The sequence below is a fragment of the Neodiprion fabricii genome, chromosome 7, assembly GCF_021155785.1.
Source record: "Neodiprion fabricii isolate iyNeoFabr1 chromosome 7, iyNeoFabr1.1, whole genome shotgun sequence".
NCBI lineage: Eukaryota > Metazoa > Arthropoda > Insecta > Hymenoptera > Diprionidae > Neodiprion > Neodiprion fabricii.
In genome coordinates, this window is record NC_060245.1 from 7,692,592 (window position 1) to 7,711,672 (window position 19,081).

A 19,081-nucleotide genomic window follows, 5' to 3' on the forward strand; every position below is an offset into this window, starting at 1 on the left:
CCCACTAAATATTAAGCGTCTCTAAAAAACTTTCAGCCAGCTTATCTTCAAGGCCTCAAGACGTACTTATGTGTTATCTCAGTACAATCTGTTGCCAGTATTATCTTCATAGCGCGATTCATAATTTTAAGGTACTTCAGAATTTGGCAACTATCATACGACGAGTAAATCTCGGTGGGTAACGACTACTGTAATTGCCATGTACTCCCGCATAGAGCTTTTTGAGAGAAACATAATGTTCATAAAACTTTCAGTGACCTCAACATTTTCGTGGAAATCGAAATTGGCATTTAGCTACAATGAAGTTCATTTTAGTCAGTTTGAAACCGATGATGATCCCTGACTGGAAGCACTCATCCATATTCTGTACTTACCCGCGAACAATTTATCTATAGGATATAATGCATGTTCCTTCCAAGTCCCTATATCAACTTCCCTACAACAATGTCCATCGTTCGAGAATTTTATTGCTACGATATTTAGAGCTTGTCAGATCGTTTTTCATACAGACGAAATAAGTATCAATGGTATCATACAGGGCAGTACTTTATGAATTTCAATTGTAGGAACCCAGAATGCCGTGAAAACAACGACCGAGATTATCGGGGTGTTAGTTTCCTGCACGGAGGGAAAGGGCTATTCGAGGCAAGTGATATTCCTTTGATTCAACTCAATGCTATAGTCAAATGCAGCGAACACGGTACTTACTTGATTCAATAAAATACTTTTGTCGGGCGAAATACTTGTGACGACTTAATGCAGAATTGAATCAAGCTTTTGTACGATCATGCTGACTATAAATTTTTCTAGATAACACGATGAGAGTTCCTTGCTATAACGTAAAACTTGTGTCAAGAAAATGTGTTAGGGAAATGACTAAAAATTTGATTCAACGCACATGGATCGTTTTGTTCACTGTTAATACTGTTGGTCACAGAATTCCGTGGAAAAAACTTCAAAATCTTCCCGTTAATACGAAGGTAATTAATATACTGTCACATCCTCGATGCCTAACGCCCCTGAATATTAGACTTATTTTACATCACCGATTTAGTTCCATGAATTGATATATTCTTTTTACATACTTATAACCTTTATATTTTCGTTTTTTAGTCATTCTTATATTATACTATAAATTTTCTTTTATCTTCTAACCGTTTTGAGAAATATTCATTCTTGTTGATGTTAACCTTATCGTCAAATAATATTAACGGTAATCTGAATGCAAACAGACTTACGTGTACGTACGTACCAGAAGGACCACACCACAAAAAGAGTGGTCTCATTTCAATATCGCAAGCTCACGGCCAAAGTATTTTATCTTTTACAATGCCTTCGATGGCTCTGACTATTCATCTCATCAAGATTTGAGCAAAAATTGTGTAGCGTCAAACAATGTTCATTAGGATGAACCAGATGCCTGAAAATTACCTCATGATCTTTTCGGAAATGCATGAACTGGCGTGCACGTGCAGCGTAATAAAACCTTTTTCGAGTGGTGTCTGTTTGAGAAATGGTCGTCGAAGGCCAGAACAGGATATCTTTGTATATATGATGCAAGTACGGAAATTCTTACCCGCACCCGTGTGAAAGGCTGAAGTGGGCGTAACTAACCCACTACACTGGACCCAGAGGGCAGGGATAATTTAGGGTAAATAAGAGGGCCCAAAATATCATCTCAACTTACGTAAATCTTCCGTATTGGTCCTCTTCCCATCAAAAAATGGAAGGAACCAATTAAGAAGCACGTTAGAAAACCGCACGCTAAGGAATGAACTCCAAGGCGCGTTGCAGTATGCAGAATCAGAGCAGTTCTTCAAAACCGTCTAAACAAAGCAGTTCAACACAAATCTTTGAACAGAGCGGTTCTAAAACGTCATGTAACCAGAGCAGTTCGTTAAAGACCTTTTAAGCCGTTTCAGCAACTATAAGTTTATGAAATACAACTAACTTATAGAAATACGGAAGACGTTTTTGGAGCCTATAAAGAAAACTGGGGTGCTGACTGCTGGTCAACCCTAACTCCTCCTTGATCGTAGCGTTTGAAGGAAATATTGTGCTCTGATTACAGGGATTATATGTATTAAATAGATGTGGAAAGGCTCAGGAATATGAGCGCCTTATCATATATGATGAACTACTATTATGTAAAGGCATACAAAATTACTTAAAACTTCAAATACCTCTTAAACACTGCAGGATATTAACGCATAAAAATATTATTGAATAATATGAACCAGACGATAATAATTGACGGAAAAATGTATACGTTGTGGGATCTTGAATATTGGCATTTCTACGCAGAGAAGATATCTTAATATATATAAATCTCGTGTCACAATGTTTGTCCTCAATGGACTCCTAAACCACTTAACCGATTATAATAAAATACGCACACCATGTGCAGTTCGATCCAACTTGAGAGATAGGATAGTTTAAATCTCAAATTATAGTCGCAATTTTAATTTATTGCTAATTATTTGTCTGTTATTATTTGACAGTCACAATTATCTGTTTACTCCAAATGATTCTAACAGATGTCGATACCTTTCGACTGGGTTGAGTAAGTAATCAATAGATGGCGCTGCTATGGTAAATCTACGAACGTGTCATATAAGCTACATTTTAACAGCATAATTACCACGTGTTGTTGACGCTATAAAATTAATTAAATTTATTTTGTAGTGAACGAAATACCGTACAATTCAATTATTTCCACTTTTTAAATTTTTGGTGTTAGCATAGCCGGCCACGTGTTACTTAGACTGAAGTGTAAATTGCATTCATATTATAATGAAGATAATACAGTGAAATTAATCCTGTTTTTTACTTATTTGTGCTTCATTGATCAAAACTTTATAATTTAACTAGCAGCCCATCCCGGCTTCGCACGGGCATATAATAATAAGTAATAATATAAATGTTATTTTTCTAGAAACTCACTGTAAACATTATGTATTTTCTTTTATTATATTATTATATGCCCGTGCGAAGCCGGGATGGGTTGCTAGTATATTATACTTTCTTATAGAATGTACAACATCCAAACGGAAAAGAAAGGCCTTAAAGTTACTACGGTACGAAAATACTGTAATTTATATCTTATCTTCAGTAATAGCTAGTCACATTTAGCTCCTTATAAAACAGGCATACAATATAAGATAAAAAAACATTAATTCGATTGTTAGTCAATACGAGTTACATTTAATTAATTTTGCATGAACGCAAGTATATACAGTATTTCAATATTAAAAATCCGTTTAATGATCGTAACATAATCCAAGTAGAATTTAATCCATTGATGGACTTCTATGCCATGCCTATCCATGATGGAACGATTCGAAGTCGTTCTTAGTTTTGACTTGATTATTGCCTATTGACAATATAGGAGATGCGTTGGAAGAGCTCCTGTACTTCTGGATTCGGATTTACCCCAGCAGAAAGCTCCGCGCCAATTTGTAGATAATTTTTATCTGTCCGCGTAACTGGGTCCCATTTAACAGTTATCAAATCGTCGATTTGTGGTGTCGGATTTCTGTAGAGGAGTATGTCAATTTTTATCGCGAGAAAAACCTTAATCCCTGTGCTATCCTTTCCCACTGGATTTGCGTGCTGGTAAGAATTATCGTAAGCAATACTGACCCAGTTTTTGCGAAGTCTGTCCACATTCTGATCATTCTGTCGGAAATGGTTTGCTCGACTGAATTTGGTTCCAATTTTAAACGTTCGGAGAACCGTGCTGAGTAAAATATGTACGGAATATCATCGCCGTGAGCTGCACCTGAAAGGTTTCAAATTGTCAACCGATATTAATGAGAATAACGGAATAAATGTACTACTTTTACGATATGCATTGCGTATCAATTGAATCAAATAATTCGAAATACCTTCGACTCCTTCGATTTCTCCTAAGGATTTAGGACTGTCGTAAGAAAACCTGTAGAGGTAGGTTGGACCTTTTCTCCGTTGATGATATTCAACTACTTTGAGGATCCCGTTGACGAAGTGTACGTCACCGTAATATTGAACATACTCGTTGATCATCTCTTTGGTTATTTCTTTATCTTTGAAGTAGAAATCTCGTATTTCCTTTGCTACCTCAGATATTTTCGACGGATCTTTTGCGATCAAATCCTGACTCACAGCAATCTCAAAATCATCCTGAAGTAATTCAAGTGGAGATTTTTCTGTAGTTTCTGTAAACAGTTTGGAAAAGAGAGCTTTTTTAAACAAAAGAATATATTCAGTTGTAAAAAGTCATTTACGTTGGATACTGCTTTGTTCAAAGGAATAATATTCGATTCGGTCCCAGAGTATTTCAATCGTCAATTTTGATATAAGAGTCGACAGCTTACCCATTAGGGAAAGAATTCCCTCGTGAGTATTGTATCCAATGATCACAGGAACGTCGACACCGTTCTCGACAAGATCTTGCGGGAGTTTTGGCATAAATGGTTGCTGACTTTTGTCATCGACACACGGCCGAAATGAGACTAAGAAATGAAACTTGTCCTGCGGAACGATGTATACAACTTATCTCTTATATCCACATCGTCCCTCCATTTTGTAGAAGTTGTGGAAAACAAATCTTATTTAACATTTTGAAGTGAACACTTTAATATCGTGAAATACGTTACAGCGTCTCAATGGCTGTTGCAATGTGGCAATTGGAATATGATTCTAAAACCACATTCCAATCACTCTGCAGCTTAAGTTTTTAATGCAATGCTGCTGATACACAAACCTCGGGGGTGCATGCTTCTCCTTGAGCAAAGAGAAGCTTTTCAGCTGGAACCTTACGCAAATGCTCAACGATCTCGTGAGGATCAGTGGTTTCTCTACCTAGAGTGGCAGTAAGGAGGTGAGCAGGACCCAGTGACGTAGTACAATCTATCCAAGGATTCAGTGTCACGCCACTCTGCATAATGGCCTTGTGAAAAAGACCTGAAAACGGTTGAAAGTGGCGGCAATTACCAAAAAGTACGAAATAAAAAATGGGTCGGTCCGATATGATTGTTTTACCCTTAGAGAGTGGTGACAAAAGGTGAAAATGCACTGATGCACTACCCGCACTTTCTCCAAAGATGGTTATATTGTTTGGGTCGCCACCAAACTGGGCAATGTTGTCCTTGACCCACTTCAAAGCGGCCACTTGATCTTTTAGACCGGCATTTCCAGGCACCACCTCGTGATCGAGTTGCAGGAACCCTTCGATTGTATCGCTCTTCAGAATGATCGAATCTCAAAAGAACGAACGTGAAAGCAACTCACCAAATACACCAAGTCTGTATTGTATGGATACCAATACAATGTCTGTCTTCATTAGGTAATCTGGACCGTACGAGTCAAGACTTCCGTCACCGACCATGAAACCTCCCCCATGTATCCAAACCATCACTGGTCGCGATCCTTTTAACGATGTGGTTGTCACGTTCAGGTAAAGACAGTCTTCATCGCCATCAACCGTCGACGTCACTCCGTCGATTTGGATACATTTTGACCTCTCTTCAATAGCGTCTCGCACACCGGTCCATGGTTCCGGAGGGTGAGGATCCTGGTGAACCATCCACATGCATCTTTTACACGTTTCTTAAAATTTATTAACGTACAGGAGAAATTCGTTAAGAATTATACGGCCAAAATATACAAGTACATTTGATGAATGAAAGACCCGAACTTACTACCCAATTTACGAATCATCAGTGCACTGCACATTCTATTTCAGATCTTGATGATTCGAGCGGTGGGCGGCTCTGCGTGCTCAAAGGTGACTAGATGTGATATGAATTGACAATATTTACGAACAATTACTCTGCTTGCGGCAACTGAATTATTGTCTCTATCTAAATGAATAAAATATCGACTAATAATTGTCTGCTAGCACTTTAGAATCGATCGCTACAGTTTCAAACTGTTATCTACTACGGGATTTTGTGGAAGGGTCTTCAAAAGAAAGAAGGATATACCCAAATAGGGTATCTGTGGACCAATGAACGATACAAGTGCTATTGCGAAAATGAAAGAGTAAAGAAAAAAATTCATCAATGCCAGATAGGGCTCCGGTGAATATACTAAAATGGGTACGGAAATAATTTATTAGATGTGTCAGTTTGATTTAGTAACGTTGAAGGTAATTAATTTGATTCACTCATGAAACAGAATAAACACAATGATTAAGTTTATTCAAATTTAATTATATCAAGATTATAACGATTGAATATTAAAATCATGATATCCAAATAGAAGAAAAGAACGGAATTCCTTCAAAGTTACATTGCTTGTCTTGATTCTAAAAGATTTTGTAAACTACTCTATTCTAATGATGATTTGATCTGACTGCTTAAAAGGTCTTCGATGAACTGCTCTAGTCAGACAACGTTTCAGAACTGCTCCGTTAATAGATTTTTGTTGAATTGCCTCGTTTACAGGTTTTTAAAGAACTCCCCTGATTCTGCATGCTGCAACGCGCCTTGGAGTTCATTCCTTAGCGTGCGGTTTTCTAACGTGCTTCTTAATTGGTTCCTTCCATTTTTTGATGGGAAGAGGACCAATACGGAAGATTTACGTAAGTTGAGATGATATTTTGGACCCTCTTATTTACCCTAAATTACCCCTGCCCTCTGGGTCCAGTGTAGTGGGTTAGTTACGCCCACTCCGGCCTTTCACACTGGTGCGGATAAGAATTTCCGTACTTGCATCATATGTACAAAGATAACCTATTCTGGCCTTCGACGACCATTTCTCAAACATACACCACTCGAAAAAGGTTTTATTACGCTGCACGTGCACGCCAGTTCCTGCATTTCCGAAAAGATCATGAGGTAATTTTCAGGCATCTGGTTCATCCTAATGAACATTGTTTGACGCTACACAATTTTTGCTCAAATCTTGATGAGATGAATAGTCAAAGCCATCAAAGGCATTGTAAAAGATAAAATATTTTGACCGTGAGCTTACGATATTGAAATGATACCACTCTTTTTCTGGTGTGGTCCTTCTGGTACGTACGTGCACGTAAGTCTGTTTGCATTCAGATTACCGTTAATATTATTTGACGATAAGGATAACATCAACAAGAATGAATGTTTCTCACAACAATCAGCAGATGAAAGAAACCGTATCCATGCATGCATACGGAAAGTAGAATATAAGAACGACTTAAAACGAAATTATGAAGCTTATAATTATGTAAAAAGATATCAATCCATGGAATTGAATAGGTGATGCATAATGAGGCTAATATTCAGGGATGTTAGGCATCGAGGATGTGGCAACGTATCTCGGGATAATCTATTGAACTTCTATCTCGCCATAAATTTTAGAGAAATTAGTTACTGGTCATAGATGCATTTTAGGAAAATTGAAAGCAGAGAAAATTTTGTAATTTCTGAAAAAAATTAATTTTTGGACGCATTTTGTAGAAAATTTTCTCGTGGAAACACACTATTTTGTTGTAAATACCAAAATTGATGACATAGTTGTTTCAAAATTGAATAAAAATTTGATCGAATAGAATATACATATAAATACGAAATCTCGATGTTAATTTACTCAATTGATAAATAATACTTTTTTCACGCTAATATCAAAATGCAGAATACCCTTTGGTAGATTCAAGTAAATTGCTTCATACAGTTCATTAAATCCATTCAGTGGATAAAGATTAGTTAAATTTACGATATCATGAGAGCTACTAATTGATTACTACTATCGAATAATATGTGTATATTAAGTCTCCGAAACTTTTTTCCTTGCCAGTACCAAATGTTGGTCATTACGACTAAAATATTTTTTCAGTACAATTACAAACTGTTCGCTGTTCATTATTCCGTAAATGGTACCATTTTTGATATCTTATACAATTTTAATGATTACTATTTTCAAAATAATATCGTCAAAAATCTATATTAAGACATGCTTTCGCAGAAACTGATTACGAAAATTGAAGTGAATTATTCAATTGAAGAGTACAATTTCGAAATTATTATTTATTTTTAATTATATTTATTATTATTATTTCGAATTATTCAATGATCGGCTTGAAGAGAGAAAGTTATTTCAAGTATTTGTTATGACAATTTTAATGCTGGTGAATATGGGAATATTTGGCTATAGATACTGTAAAACACTGGAGAATGACCTACAAATCGAAATTTCCTCCCCCAATAATCGTCATACCACAAATAGGGTCATGCATAAAAAGTTGTTAAGTCCTTGACGCTCATTGTAAAGCCCTCGCTAATTGCCACAAGTATATTGTGGAAAATATATTTTGTGTCTCAGGCGGTGTGACCTGGCAAAACATACGCCATATTGTGAACCAAAATAAATAATAAATAAAACCCAAATACGACAGTGTCAAGGGGTGAACATCAAGATACGAACAAACACTCAAAATTCAATCAAAAATTTTCAATTTATTGCAACAGGATTCTTACCGCAAATCTCAAATTCCCTACTGGAGGAGCAGCGAATGGAATGCCTTTGAATACGATGTAGGATCCTCCAACGGTACTGCTCATTGTTGTACCACGTAACCATCCTTGCTTAACGTTAACTACGTGGCCAGCCATGTCTGACTCGATCAGTGACCGAACTGAAATCCGTAGTTTACTTAAACCGTCCACGATACTTTTGTTTGACTCAACTTCGACGTTCTCAAACAACTCGACAGTATCTTGCGACAATCTTGTATGTGGGCCAACCCACCAAATCTCTGATGTGTTTTTTATGAGTTCTTCACATTATTTAGGCGTCAACAAAGCGATTTCTCGAGTACGAAAGACCTCTGGCTTGAGTTAACAGGGGTTTTCACAATTATTAGATTTTGCTACAAAGTTTCCCAATCAAATAACAGTTTAAATAATGCATTAATGAAAAATTAGAAACACGGTTTTCTATCGGAAATTCTCTCACTTGTCATTTTCAGCGTAAAATTTGAAAAATAAAACCAAGAATGTCAAATCCACAATGTTCTCCATCGTTTTCTAAAGATCGGATTTTTGTCTGAAAATTCAGGAAATTTCCGATAAAATTTATATCTAAAAGTTTTCCGCTCATTTACCTCTCTCCACAGTGTATGATATCAGTGAGAAATGGTAAAATATTAGCCAGGTTTTACATTATCGTATTAACGCAACGAATCAGCCATGGTGTACATAGATCTGCATACGTAGCATGAAGAATTATCACCATTTGGGGTCAACCGTCGTTGATATATCGTCATATTTACTTCCGAGATAACGCTACGAATCAACTGGACAATTACGCCAACGAAAATACTGGAAAGTGAGCATGACTAGTGAAAATGGTTTTCTGGATGGTGTGTTTCATCAGACTTAGATATGCATGTATGCGTACATATGATATAAATTACGGAACTCCGATTTAACCTACATCTCAGGAATACTTACCGTGTCTGACGGCCAACGCCATATGTTAACTTCCGGAGATAGTTGGTGAGAATTTAATCTAACAATAAGAAATGTGAAAGTTACACAAAGAGTATTCATATCAATTTCTGTTCTTCACAAAACTTGACCCCGAAATATTGAATGTTACATAAACATAAGTTAACATTAATTTTCTAGAGTTAACGAATTTTGGTCCCGGGTTTAAGTTCGTCTAATTGTAAAAATATGCACAGTAATACACGTGTTCAAAGCGTGTTAATGAATCGCATAGAAGACGACGCAGTTAATCTCAGCGTCGATTCTTCATCATCAGGCCTCAAACGAGGAATTCCGTTTACTCTGACGTGGGCAGTATCAACTCCTTACGATCTCAGAGATGTGTCGGAAGAAGTGCTGCACCTCTTCGTTTGGATTCACTCCAGCAGAGATCTCTGCACCAATATCTATGTAATTTTTCGCTGTTGAGGTCACCGGCTCCCATTTAACGTTTATCAAATCACTGATCTGAGGTGTTGGATTTCTGTAAGGTGATGTCCGATGGTAACGATAAAAATCAGTCGAGATCATCATTCGTTTGTCTACCCTTCATTACAGTTTCATATTCGTGGTCATCCATAAAATTATTCATACGAGACCTACCCAGTTTTTGCGAAGTCCGTCCACATTCTGACCATCCTATCCGATACGGTTTTTGCAACTGAAGTACGTTCAGTTTCTAGTCTTTTGGCGAATACCGTTGGGTGAAATAGACACATTAGGTCATCACCGTGACCAGCACCTGTATTAACGTAACACTCGAGTGAAATTAGACGTAGATAAATATTCAGTATGATAATCTCTACCTGCTAATTATTTATTTCGCTATACACTGTATCGGCAACTTTCTGCTTTCTCATCAAATATTACACCCAGCAAAAAATTTATTTCAACATGAATCTGATGGAGAATTTTCTCGCTCAAAACAAAAATGTATTAGATTGGAATAAATTTCGATCAAATGAAACAAATTTTCTTCGCTTACACCGTGTAAATTATTTAGTAGGTTCGTATTCGAACAAAATCTTTTTGTTTCAAACAGTATTCGTGTTCATTTGTACGTTTCGATGAATTGTGACATTTGATAGAATAATTTTCGTACCTTTCCTTGACGACCCGTAAACCAACTTTCTCATGGAAGTGGAGCTATCATAAGAAAACCTATACAAGTAGGTCGGACTACTTTTCTTCTGTTGATATTCAACCACCTTGTGTACACCGTTGACAAAGTATATATCACCATAACACTGGATGTACTCGTCAATCACCTCTTCGGTTATTCGTTTATCATTAAAGTAGAACTTTCTTATTTCCTTCGCCACCTCGGATAGTTTTGACGGATTTTCCTCGACTAAATCGTCAGTTACCGCAACTTCGAAATTTTTATCAAGAAATGGAAGATCCAGTGTTGTGAGTCCTGCAAATATCGAAATGTATTACTATCATGAATTCTTTGGATTCAAATTCTCGCATACCAGTACAGGAATAGTTTAACAAGAACTTACCCAATAGAAAAAAACTCCCCTCGTGAGTGGTGTATCCAATGATCACGGGCACATCGAAACCATTTTTGGCAAGTTCTTGAGGTCGTTCTGGCATGAATGGTTGTTGGCTTTTACTGTCGACACTTGGCCGAAATGGAAATAAAAAGCGAATCCTCTCCTGAAGAACAAAGTAGAGATCATAAAACCAGTTGAACCACCAGTGCTGTGTGATAAACCGGAATACCGCGTGTTTATTATAATACGGAGTAATTCGGGATTTTTAGTGTACTTCACCACAAAATTGATACTCGACACCCAAACCGAACTTAAATTGAGCAATGCAAAGGCATGTTTGATGCTAGCTTACTAACCTCTGGAGTCTGAACTTGCTGTTCAGCTTCTATCAGTTGAATGGCTGGAATCGTGCGCAAATACTCGACGATTTCGTTTGGGTCAGTGGTTTCTTTGCCAAGATTAGCAGCGAGACGATGAGCCTTCTCAACCGACACGGAAGTCGATACTCAGGGATTCAATGCCACGCCACTCTGCATAATAGCCTTGTGAAAAAGACCTGAACAGCATTAGCGGTAGTAGGAATTACCAACACGTAATGACTGATGACTACGTTGGTGAAGAGTTTTGTTCAAACTCTATTGCTAGATCCGGCAGATGTTATACCTTTGGAAAGTGGTGATAAAAGCTGACAATGCACAGAGACACTACCAGCACTTTCTCCGAAGATGGTTACGTTGTTTGGATCGCCACCAAATTTGGCAATGTTTTCCTTCACCCATTTTAATGCCGCCACTTGATCTTTCAGTCCCATATTTCCAGGCACTGCCTCATGATCGAGATTCAGAAATCCTTCAATTTAACCAGATGTCAGTAGGATTGAATCTCAGAATTACGAACGTCGGATGAACTCACCGAAGACACCAAGTCTGTATTGTATGGATACCAATACAATTTCTCCGGTTACCAGGTAATCTGGGCCATACAACATATCACCCGCGTCACCAAGGATGAAAGCTCCACCATGAATGAAAACCATCACCGGCCGCGAACCTGCCAACGATGTGGTTGCCACGTTCAAGTAAAGACAGTCTTCGTCACCAGCGAATGGTGATGTCTTCGAGTTAATTTGGATACATTTTGACCCCTCTTCTGAAGCATCTCGCACACCGGTCCATGGTATCGGGGGCTGAGGGTCCTGAAGAACAGTCCATATCCATTTCCCATACAATAGTTAGAATTGATTGGCAAAGACATCAAGCGAGAAATTGCATGACTAATAAACATTTTAACATAAGCTATTCTTTGCATCAGTATTCATTAATGAATCGAAAAGTGATCGTGCTATCCGGTTCACGAATGATCATTGTACTCCTCGAACACTTTTGCACAACAATTTTGTACCTTCATGTCGAAAATTGGATAAGAACTGCCTGCTTTCTATTATTCCATGGTGAACACCATTCTCAACATCTAGGCTTACACATCTTGAATTCTAAATAATACTTTGAAGAAAGGAGACTGTTCGACACAAAAATTTGACAGGGTCAAAAGAAATTCACGACATAACATGCCTACGTTAAATATTAGACGCTTGTAGAATCGGGGACAGTTTTAATCGAGCTGTACTGTGTGAGTAGTTGTGACAGGTAAGATATTAGAATATAAAAACCCGTAGATTTATGACGCATGGATGTGAACCAGCGGAGAGAAGGCAGGAAGATCGCTCAGAAGAACCCAGGAATGCACGAGAATGTTTCGAGTAAGCAGTTTTGAGCAGTGGAGCGAAAGAAGGATGGTAGAAGATTGCCTGATAAAGACAGAAAACGCGCTTGACGCAGGCATAACGAGTGCGAGGGTCGGCTCTCCTTCGAAGGCTGGCAGTTGAAGGCAGCATCTCGAATAGGAAAGACGAAATTGAAATAGAAAGAGTAAAAGACGGAAGTCAATTTTAAGACTGAAGACATGATCACGGCATAAACAAGGATTATAAGATGGCCGCAAATTTATAATCGGTTAAATAGACAACAATGATAGTGGATTTGTAAAAAGTCGTGCGTTCATTTCTCTCTGACTAAAATATATTCTCTCTAAAGCTTTAATGAAAACCTCGAATACTCTTTTGCGAAGATCCCTATTACTATATGCTTTAAGATTTCAAGGTCGGTGAACTCGGATATATTCCATCATACTGCAAGACGTATGAATTACCGGCAAATCAAACCTTCACTATCAAATTATCTGCCCGTAACTGTCGAAGCTGCACCTATACAGAATCACGAAATCCTTATCACTTATCTGTAATTATCTACAAACTGCTACGTGTTGACCCTCAAAATACCGCAATGTAACTTAGGAAAGCTATTATGCCGCGTTACGATCCGCAACTAACGATAAATTAATTCGTCAAATGGCAGAGTCAAGAATCAAACTCAATATTTGGACAATTATCAAGTTCAAAACTTTTCTATTCGTCGATTATTGCAAAACGAGTCTTACCGCAAACCTCAAATTTCCTACTGGTGGAGCCGCGAATGGAATGCCTTTGAAAGCGATGTAGGTCCCTTCTACAGCACTTTTCACCGTTTTGCCACGGAGCCATCCCTGTTTAACATTAACCACGTGGCCACCCATGTCTGATCAAACGAATGCTTCGACTGAATTCTAAGTCAATCGTTTAATCTTAAAAACTTTACGCAACCCTTCCACAAGACTTTTGATCGCGTTATCTTGAAGGTAATACCAAACATCAATCTAACAATTTGACAGGGCTGACTTAATAAGTCATGCAGTTAAAATTGAAAACGGATATGCTCGTGAAAAGATCAATTAAATAGGCAAACGGAAATGCGGTCCGCAATTCTATTTAAAATAGGGTAACGATAAGAATTTTTCATATCAAAATATAGTATCAATTAATTTATACAACAATAGATCAAATGAAAAAGGCAATGATAATAAGTTTCTCGGTAAGTTTAGTCTTTTCGTTCTGACCCTCCAAGCCAAGGTATCCCCTTATTTGCTTTTGTCACCTCACAAGAGTATCATCGTGAGATTTTGTTTCGGTCATGAACTTTTGTTCTTTCAATGGCAAATACAAAGTAAGTATTATAATGAGTTATAAAATGTAAGATGGTATACTATATACTGTAAATATTGATTTATTATGTGCATGCATTATTATTCTTGACAAGCAACTGCAGTTCTTTAAATCATGTTCTCTCGTTGATGTGTCTCATATTATCCCATTACATACATTATCATTCCACCAAATGGACGTAATCGTGCAAATGGTGTGGATGAGTATTGAAGGGATTTTTAATTGTAGATGACTGCCATTCGAAAGATTCTTGCTAAATCTAGCAAGTGAAAGGTAAACATTACCAGCACTGAAACCAAATGCTGTTTATTTGTGAAACATCATTTAAAACACTTATATTCATTTCTGTTCTTGATAAAAATTCAAACGGAAATGTCGAATGAAAAATAAACGTATCTCCACACTTTTTTTCTCGTCATAACAAATTTTTGTGCGAGATGGAGTTAATGCACTGTAGAAAAAATAAAAAATCCATGTCAAGTTTGAATTATCGATGAAGTGGCTCCGAATGGAAAACACCGTTCATTTTGACGAGGGCACTATTAACTCTTTACAATCTCAGAGATGCGCCGGAAGAACTGCTGCACCTCTTCGTTCGGATTCACTCCGGCAGAGATTTCGGCACCAATATCTATGTAATTTTTCTCTGTTGGTGTCACTGGCTTCCACATCACGGTTATTAAATCATCGATCTGCGGTGTTGGATTTCTGCAAGCCAATATTAAATGGCAACGATAAAAATCAGTTGAGATTATCGTTCGTCTGTGTGCCCTAGTTTCACATCTGTGGTTGTCAGCAAATTTATTTTTATGAGATACCTACCCAGTTCTTGCAAAGTCCGTCCACATTCTGACCATCTTATCGGACACGGTTTTATCGACTGACGATATGCGTGGGTCGGTTTTTATATTTTGAGCCAACGCCATTGGGTAGAACAAGCGCGTAACTTCGTCACCGTGACCAGCACCTGTGATAACGTAAGGCATTAGTGAAACCAGACCCAACAAAATATACCCATGCAGTCATCTGAACCGACTAATCATTTAATTCGCAATGCACTGCGTCGGTAGATTTTTATCGTTTCCTCAAATATTATGTGTAATATTGAGATTCGTTTCCGCATTCCAATGAATTTCGACATTTGCTGGTAGAATTAATTTCGTACCTTTTTCTGACACCCCGAAAGCCAGTTTACCGAAGGAATTGGGGGTGTCGTATGAAAACCTGTAAAAGTAAGTTGGAGTTTTCTTCTTCTGTTGGTATTCGACTACCTTGTGAATACCATTGGCAAAGTATATGTCTCCATAACATTGGATGTAGTTGCTAATCACGTCTTTGTTTATAGGTTTATCCTTAAAGTAAAATTTTCTTATTTCTTTCGCCACCTCGGATATTTTTGATGGATTTCCCTCGACCAAGTCCTCGGTTACCGCAACCTCGAAATTTTCATCAACAAATGGTAGATCCAGTGTTGTAAGTCCTGTAAATGTAGAAACGTATTACAGTCATCAATTATTTAGTCCAAACTTCTTGCATTATATCAGTACCGAAATAGAAAATCGAAACGCACCCATTAGGAAAAAACTTCCCTCATGACTGGTGTATCCAATGATCACGGGCACATCGAAACCATTTTTGGCAAGTTCTAGGGGGCGTTTTGGCATAAATGGTTGTTGGCTTTTGCTATCGACACTCGGTAGGAATGGAAACATAAAGCGAATCTTATCCTGAAGAACAAAATTAGAATCATAAAATCAGTTGAACTACTGGTGCGTTGCGGTGAGTCGTGTTACTATGGATAAAATTCTGCTTACTAGATAATATATTATCAATGCAAAATGAACAATTAACCTAAAGAAATAAGGCCTGTCTAATCCAACACCAGGAACGTTATACGCTCTTCGTGACGCTGATTTACTAACCTCTCGGGTCTGAATTTGCTGTTCAGCTAGTATAAGCTTATTCGCTGGAATCGTGCGCAGATACTCGACGATCTCATTGGGATCAGTGGTTTCTTTTCCAAGTAGCGCAACATAGCTCTGAGCAGTCACGACTGGGTTTGATGTGGTTACCCAGGGATTCAATGTCACGCCACTCTGGATAATGGCCTTGTGAAAGAGACCTGATCGCCAAATAATTTTAATTAGAAAATGACCGAAGAATTATTCTTACACTTATCATGCAAATATATACTACCTTTAGCTAGAGGTGACAAAAGGAGATAATGTACGGAGGCACCGCCAGCACTGCATCCAAAGATGGTAACATTGTTCGGATCGCCTCCGAACTGGGCGATGTTTTCTTGAACCCATTTTAAAGCCGCCACTTGATCCTTCAGACCCATATTTCCGGGTGCCGCCTCATGATCGATATTCAGAAATCCTTTAATTTCATTATTCACCGGTATAGTCAAATATTACGCAATCGCCGCCAAAAAAACTTACCGAGGACTCCAAGTCTGTACTGAATCGACACGTACACAATGTCCGTCTTCATTAGGTAATCTGGGCTCCATAATTCGGTTCTACCATCACCAAATACGAAGGCTCCTCCGTGAATCCAAACCATCACCGGTCTAGATCCTTTTAACGATTTGGTGGCTATGTTGAGATAAAGGCAATCTTCGTCGCCAATCGGTGTCGATGTCAAGAAATCGATTTGGACGCTTTTTGGTCCCTCTGTTGCAGCGTCTCGTACACCTTTCCATGGCAGAGGAGGTTGAGGCTCCTAAAGATTTGTAAAAACTTTTTTAAACGTTTCTGTTACAATTCAACGCTAGGGTCTTGTAAATATCATAGGACGTAGGAGAAAGATAAACGTTCAACGAAAAATTGATGAAACTTAATGACCAAACATGATTTCACGATATAGTCTCGTATTTTTAGCAGCAGTTATAAGTGCCACAGGCTCTTGTGGCATATCATGATCAATATACTATCAATAATCTTGTACGCAGTTCAGTTTTGTTCGAACTTATTGTTAGTGTGAAACTACTGTTCTAATTGTCATCAATCTTGCATTGTTCTGTCTAAGTTAAAACCTCCGAAAGTGACCTGTGCTTTGTTTAATTTCAACCCGTCGAATTGGCGATGAATATAATAACCAAAATAATCACGAGTAAGATTGCACCTGCTAGTATGTAACTTGGCTTATACCCGGTAACACTGAGCCGCTTATCTGACCCACTGATAATTCAGTTTATACTGTTATATGAAATCGTTTGTTTGTATACATGTCCACAAATAACTCAAGAACTGTTGAGTTTCAACTAATTTTCTCTTGTTGATATTGCAGCACTCAGGAATGACATATATTATGTTTTACGAGGAAAGGCTCGTTTGAACACCACCTGATTAGACACTAGCGTTAGTGGACACCAAAAATAGTCGGAAACCGCAATGGATTCGAGATTGGGGGTGAACGAGGCAAAGTAGGCACCACGGGAAAAAAATTACTCACAAATGTTAGATTTTTGTTCCACCAATTGTCGATTTGCCGTGACGTGTTCGTGATTTAATAAAAACTGGAAGACTAAAATAACTGAATTTGGTTGAAACCATAATTTTCAGCTATCGTGCTCATTGTGGCCCGATTATCTATTTACAGTTGAGGTTTCACTTTACCCCACTCTCCCCTAGGTCTTCGCATTCGAAGAAACAATATTAGTTAAAAATCACACAGTAGCAACTGTCCATCGTACGTGATGACTTCTTTAGGCCCAGGTGATCCTTTGGAATGGCCGGGGCGCGAAGAAATTGTTTCATGAAATGAGGAAAAGACATTGTATTTCAAAAATCACCAACAAATTGTCGGTTTTTTCTTCAACCACTTTACCTCCTAATTGGACACAAGCCGATTGGATACAGAGAATCATTGGATACGGCCCAATTAGACACCAGCGGTTTTGTACACAGCTCCATCGAGCTCCAAAGATTGAATAAACATATTTAAATTCTAAGTTAAAACCAAAATAGTCAGATGTAAAAAAGTATGCTGACGTCCCATTTTCAAGCTGATTGCAGAAAACGAAAGATTCTTCTGGTTATATTCAATATCACTGGTGTCGTAACGGTCTGTATCCAATAAATCTCTATGCCCAATCAATCTCGTGTCCGATACAGCTTCTGATTATTTTTGGTTTCAATAATGCCAGGTATCTAATGGAATGATGTCCAATCGTGATTCCTCTGTTTCATGTTCATTTAACAAACAATTTTATTCGATTTTTTGAGCTATTCAAAAATTCCTACAGATTCATATTTTTTTTATGTTTTTTTCAATTTTGTTATCTCTTTTTTTTTTAGTATTGCATAACATTGCATTGCACGCAATGTTGCCATGTGTGCATGATTATACCCGTGTATTGGAAGCGGATAGCAACCAAGCAATCGTAACTTTATCTGGGACTGATCATGGTGATGCAAATCTAATGCATGGGCGCGACTAAATGCACGTTAACAGTTACTGCTAGGTGAAACACGTGATCGATGTCAAACGTTGGTAAAACAAGCTTAATAAATTTATGTGTATTAATCATCCAGACACGACATGTGCCTGATATAGAAACACACGGATCTGACAAGAGAAATGAAATATCTAATGACGCGCCGTTTTCATATTAAAAAACAAAATCTGCTACTGTGGATATCCGTAATTATAATATGACTCGAGGTGCGATAACTTTTTAATTGTTGTAACTCACCGAAAATCTCAAATTACCTATAGGAGGCGCTGCAAATGGTATACCATTGAAAGCGAGATAAGATTCTCCGATAACACTTTTTACTGTTATGCCACGAAGGGATCCTTGTTTGACATTAACGACAGGCCCGCTCATACTGGACTGGGAGAATGGAACGAATACCGATCACGAAGTGAGCCTTGCAACCGGCAAGAGCCTTCTAACATGTTATACAGCTTCTCCGCGTACTTATGCCAACTTATTATCGAGGCCGCGAGATATGCTGGCAATTAGATGTGTTGAAATAACGCGTTGTCACGGTGAACGTGGATTCTGATTGCTCGGGAAATAATTA

General features: G+C 37.9%; 1 protein-coding gene and 1 pseudogene across 1 annotated transcript; both read right to left on the bottom strand.

Moving 5' to 3' along the window:
* Positions 1-3,023: 3,023 nt before the first annotated feature.
* Positions 3,024-8,709, bottom strand: LOC124186815 (juvenile hormone esterase-like). The gene is made up of 8 exons (XM_046578839.1): positions 8,439-8,709; positions 5,272-5,554; positions 5,023-5,208; positions 4,745-4,944; positions 4,356-4,512; positions 3,888-4,196; positions 3,643-3,781; positions 3,024-3,535 (listed from the first exon to the last, which is right to left on the bottom strand). Exons 1-8 carry the CDS (start codon positions 8,571-8,573, stop codon positions 3,367-3,369), a joined length of 1,578 nt encoding a protein of 525 aa, XP_046434795.1. The 5' UTR covers positions 8,574-8,709; the 3' UTR covers positions 3,024-3,366.
* Positions 8,710-9,449: 740 nt separating this feature from the next.
* Positions 9,450-19,047, bottom strand: LOC124186615 (annotated as a pseudogene).
* Between the last annotated feature and the right edge of the window lie 34 nt (positions 19,048-19,081).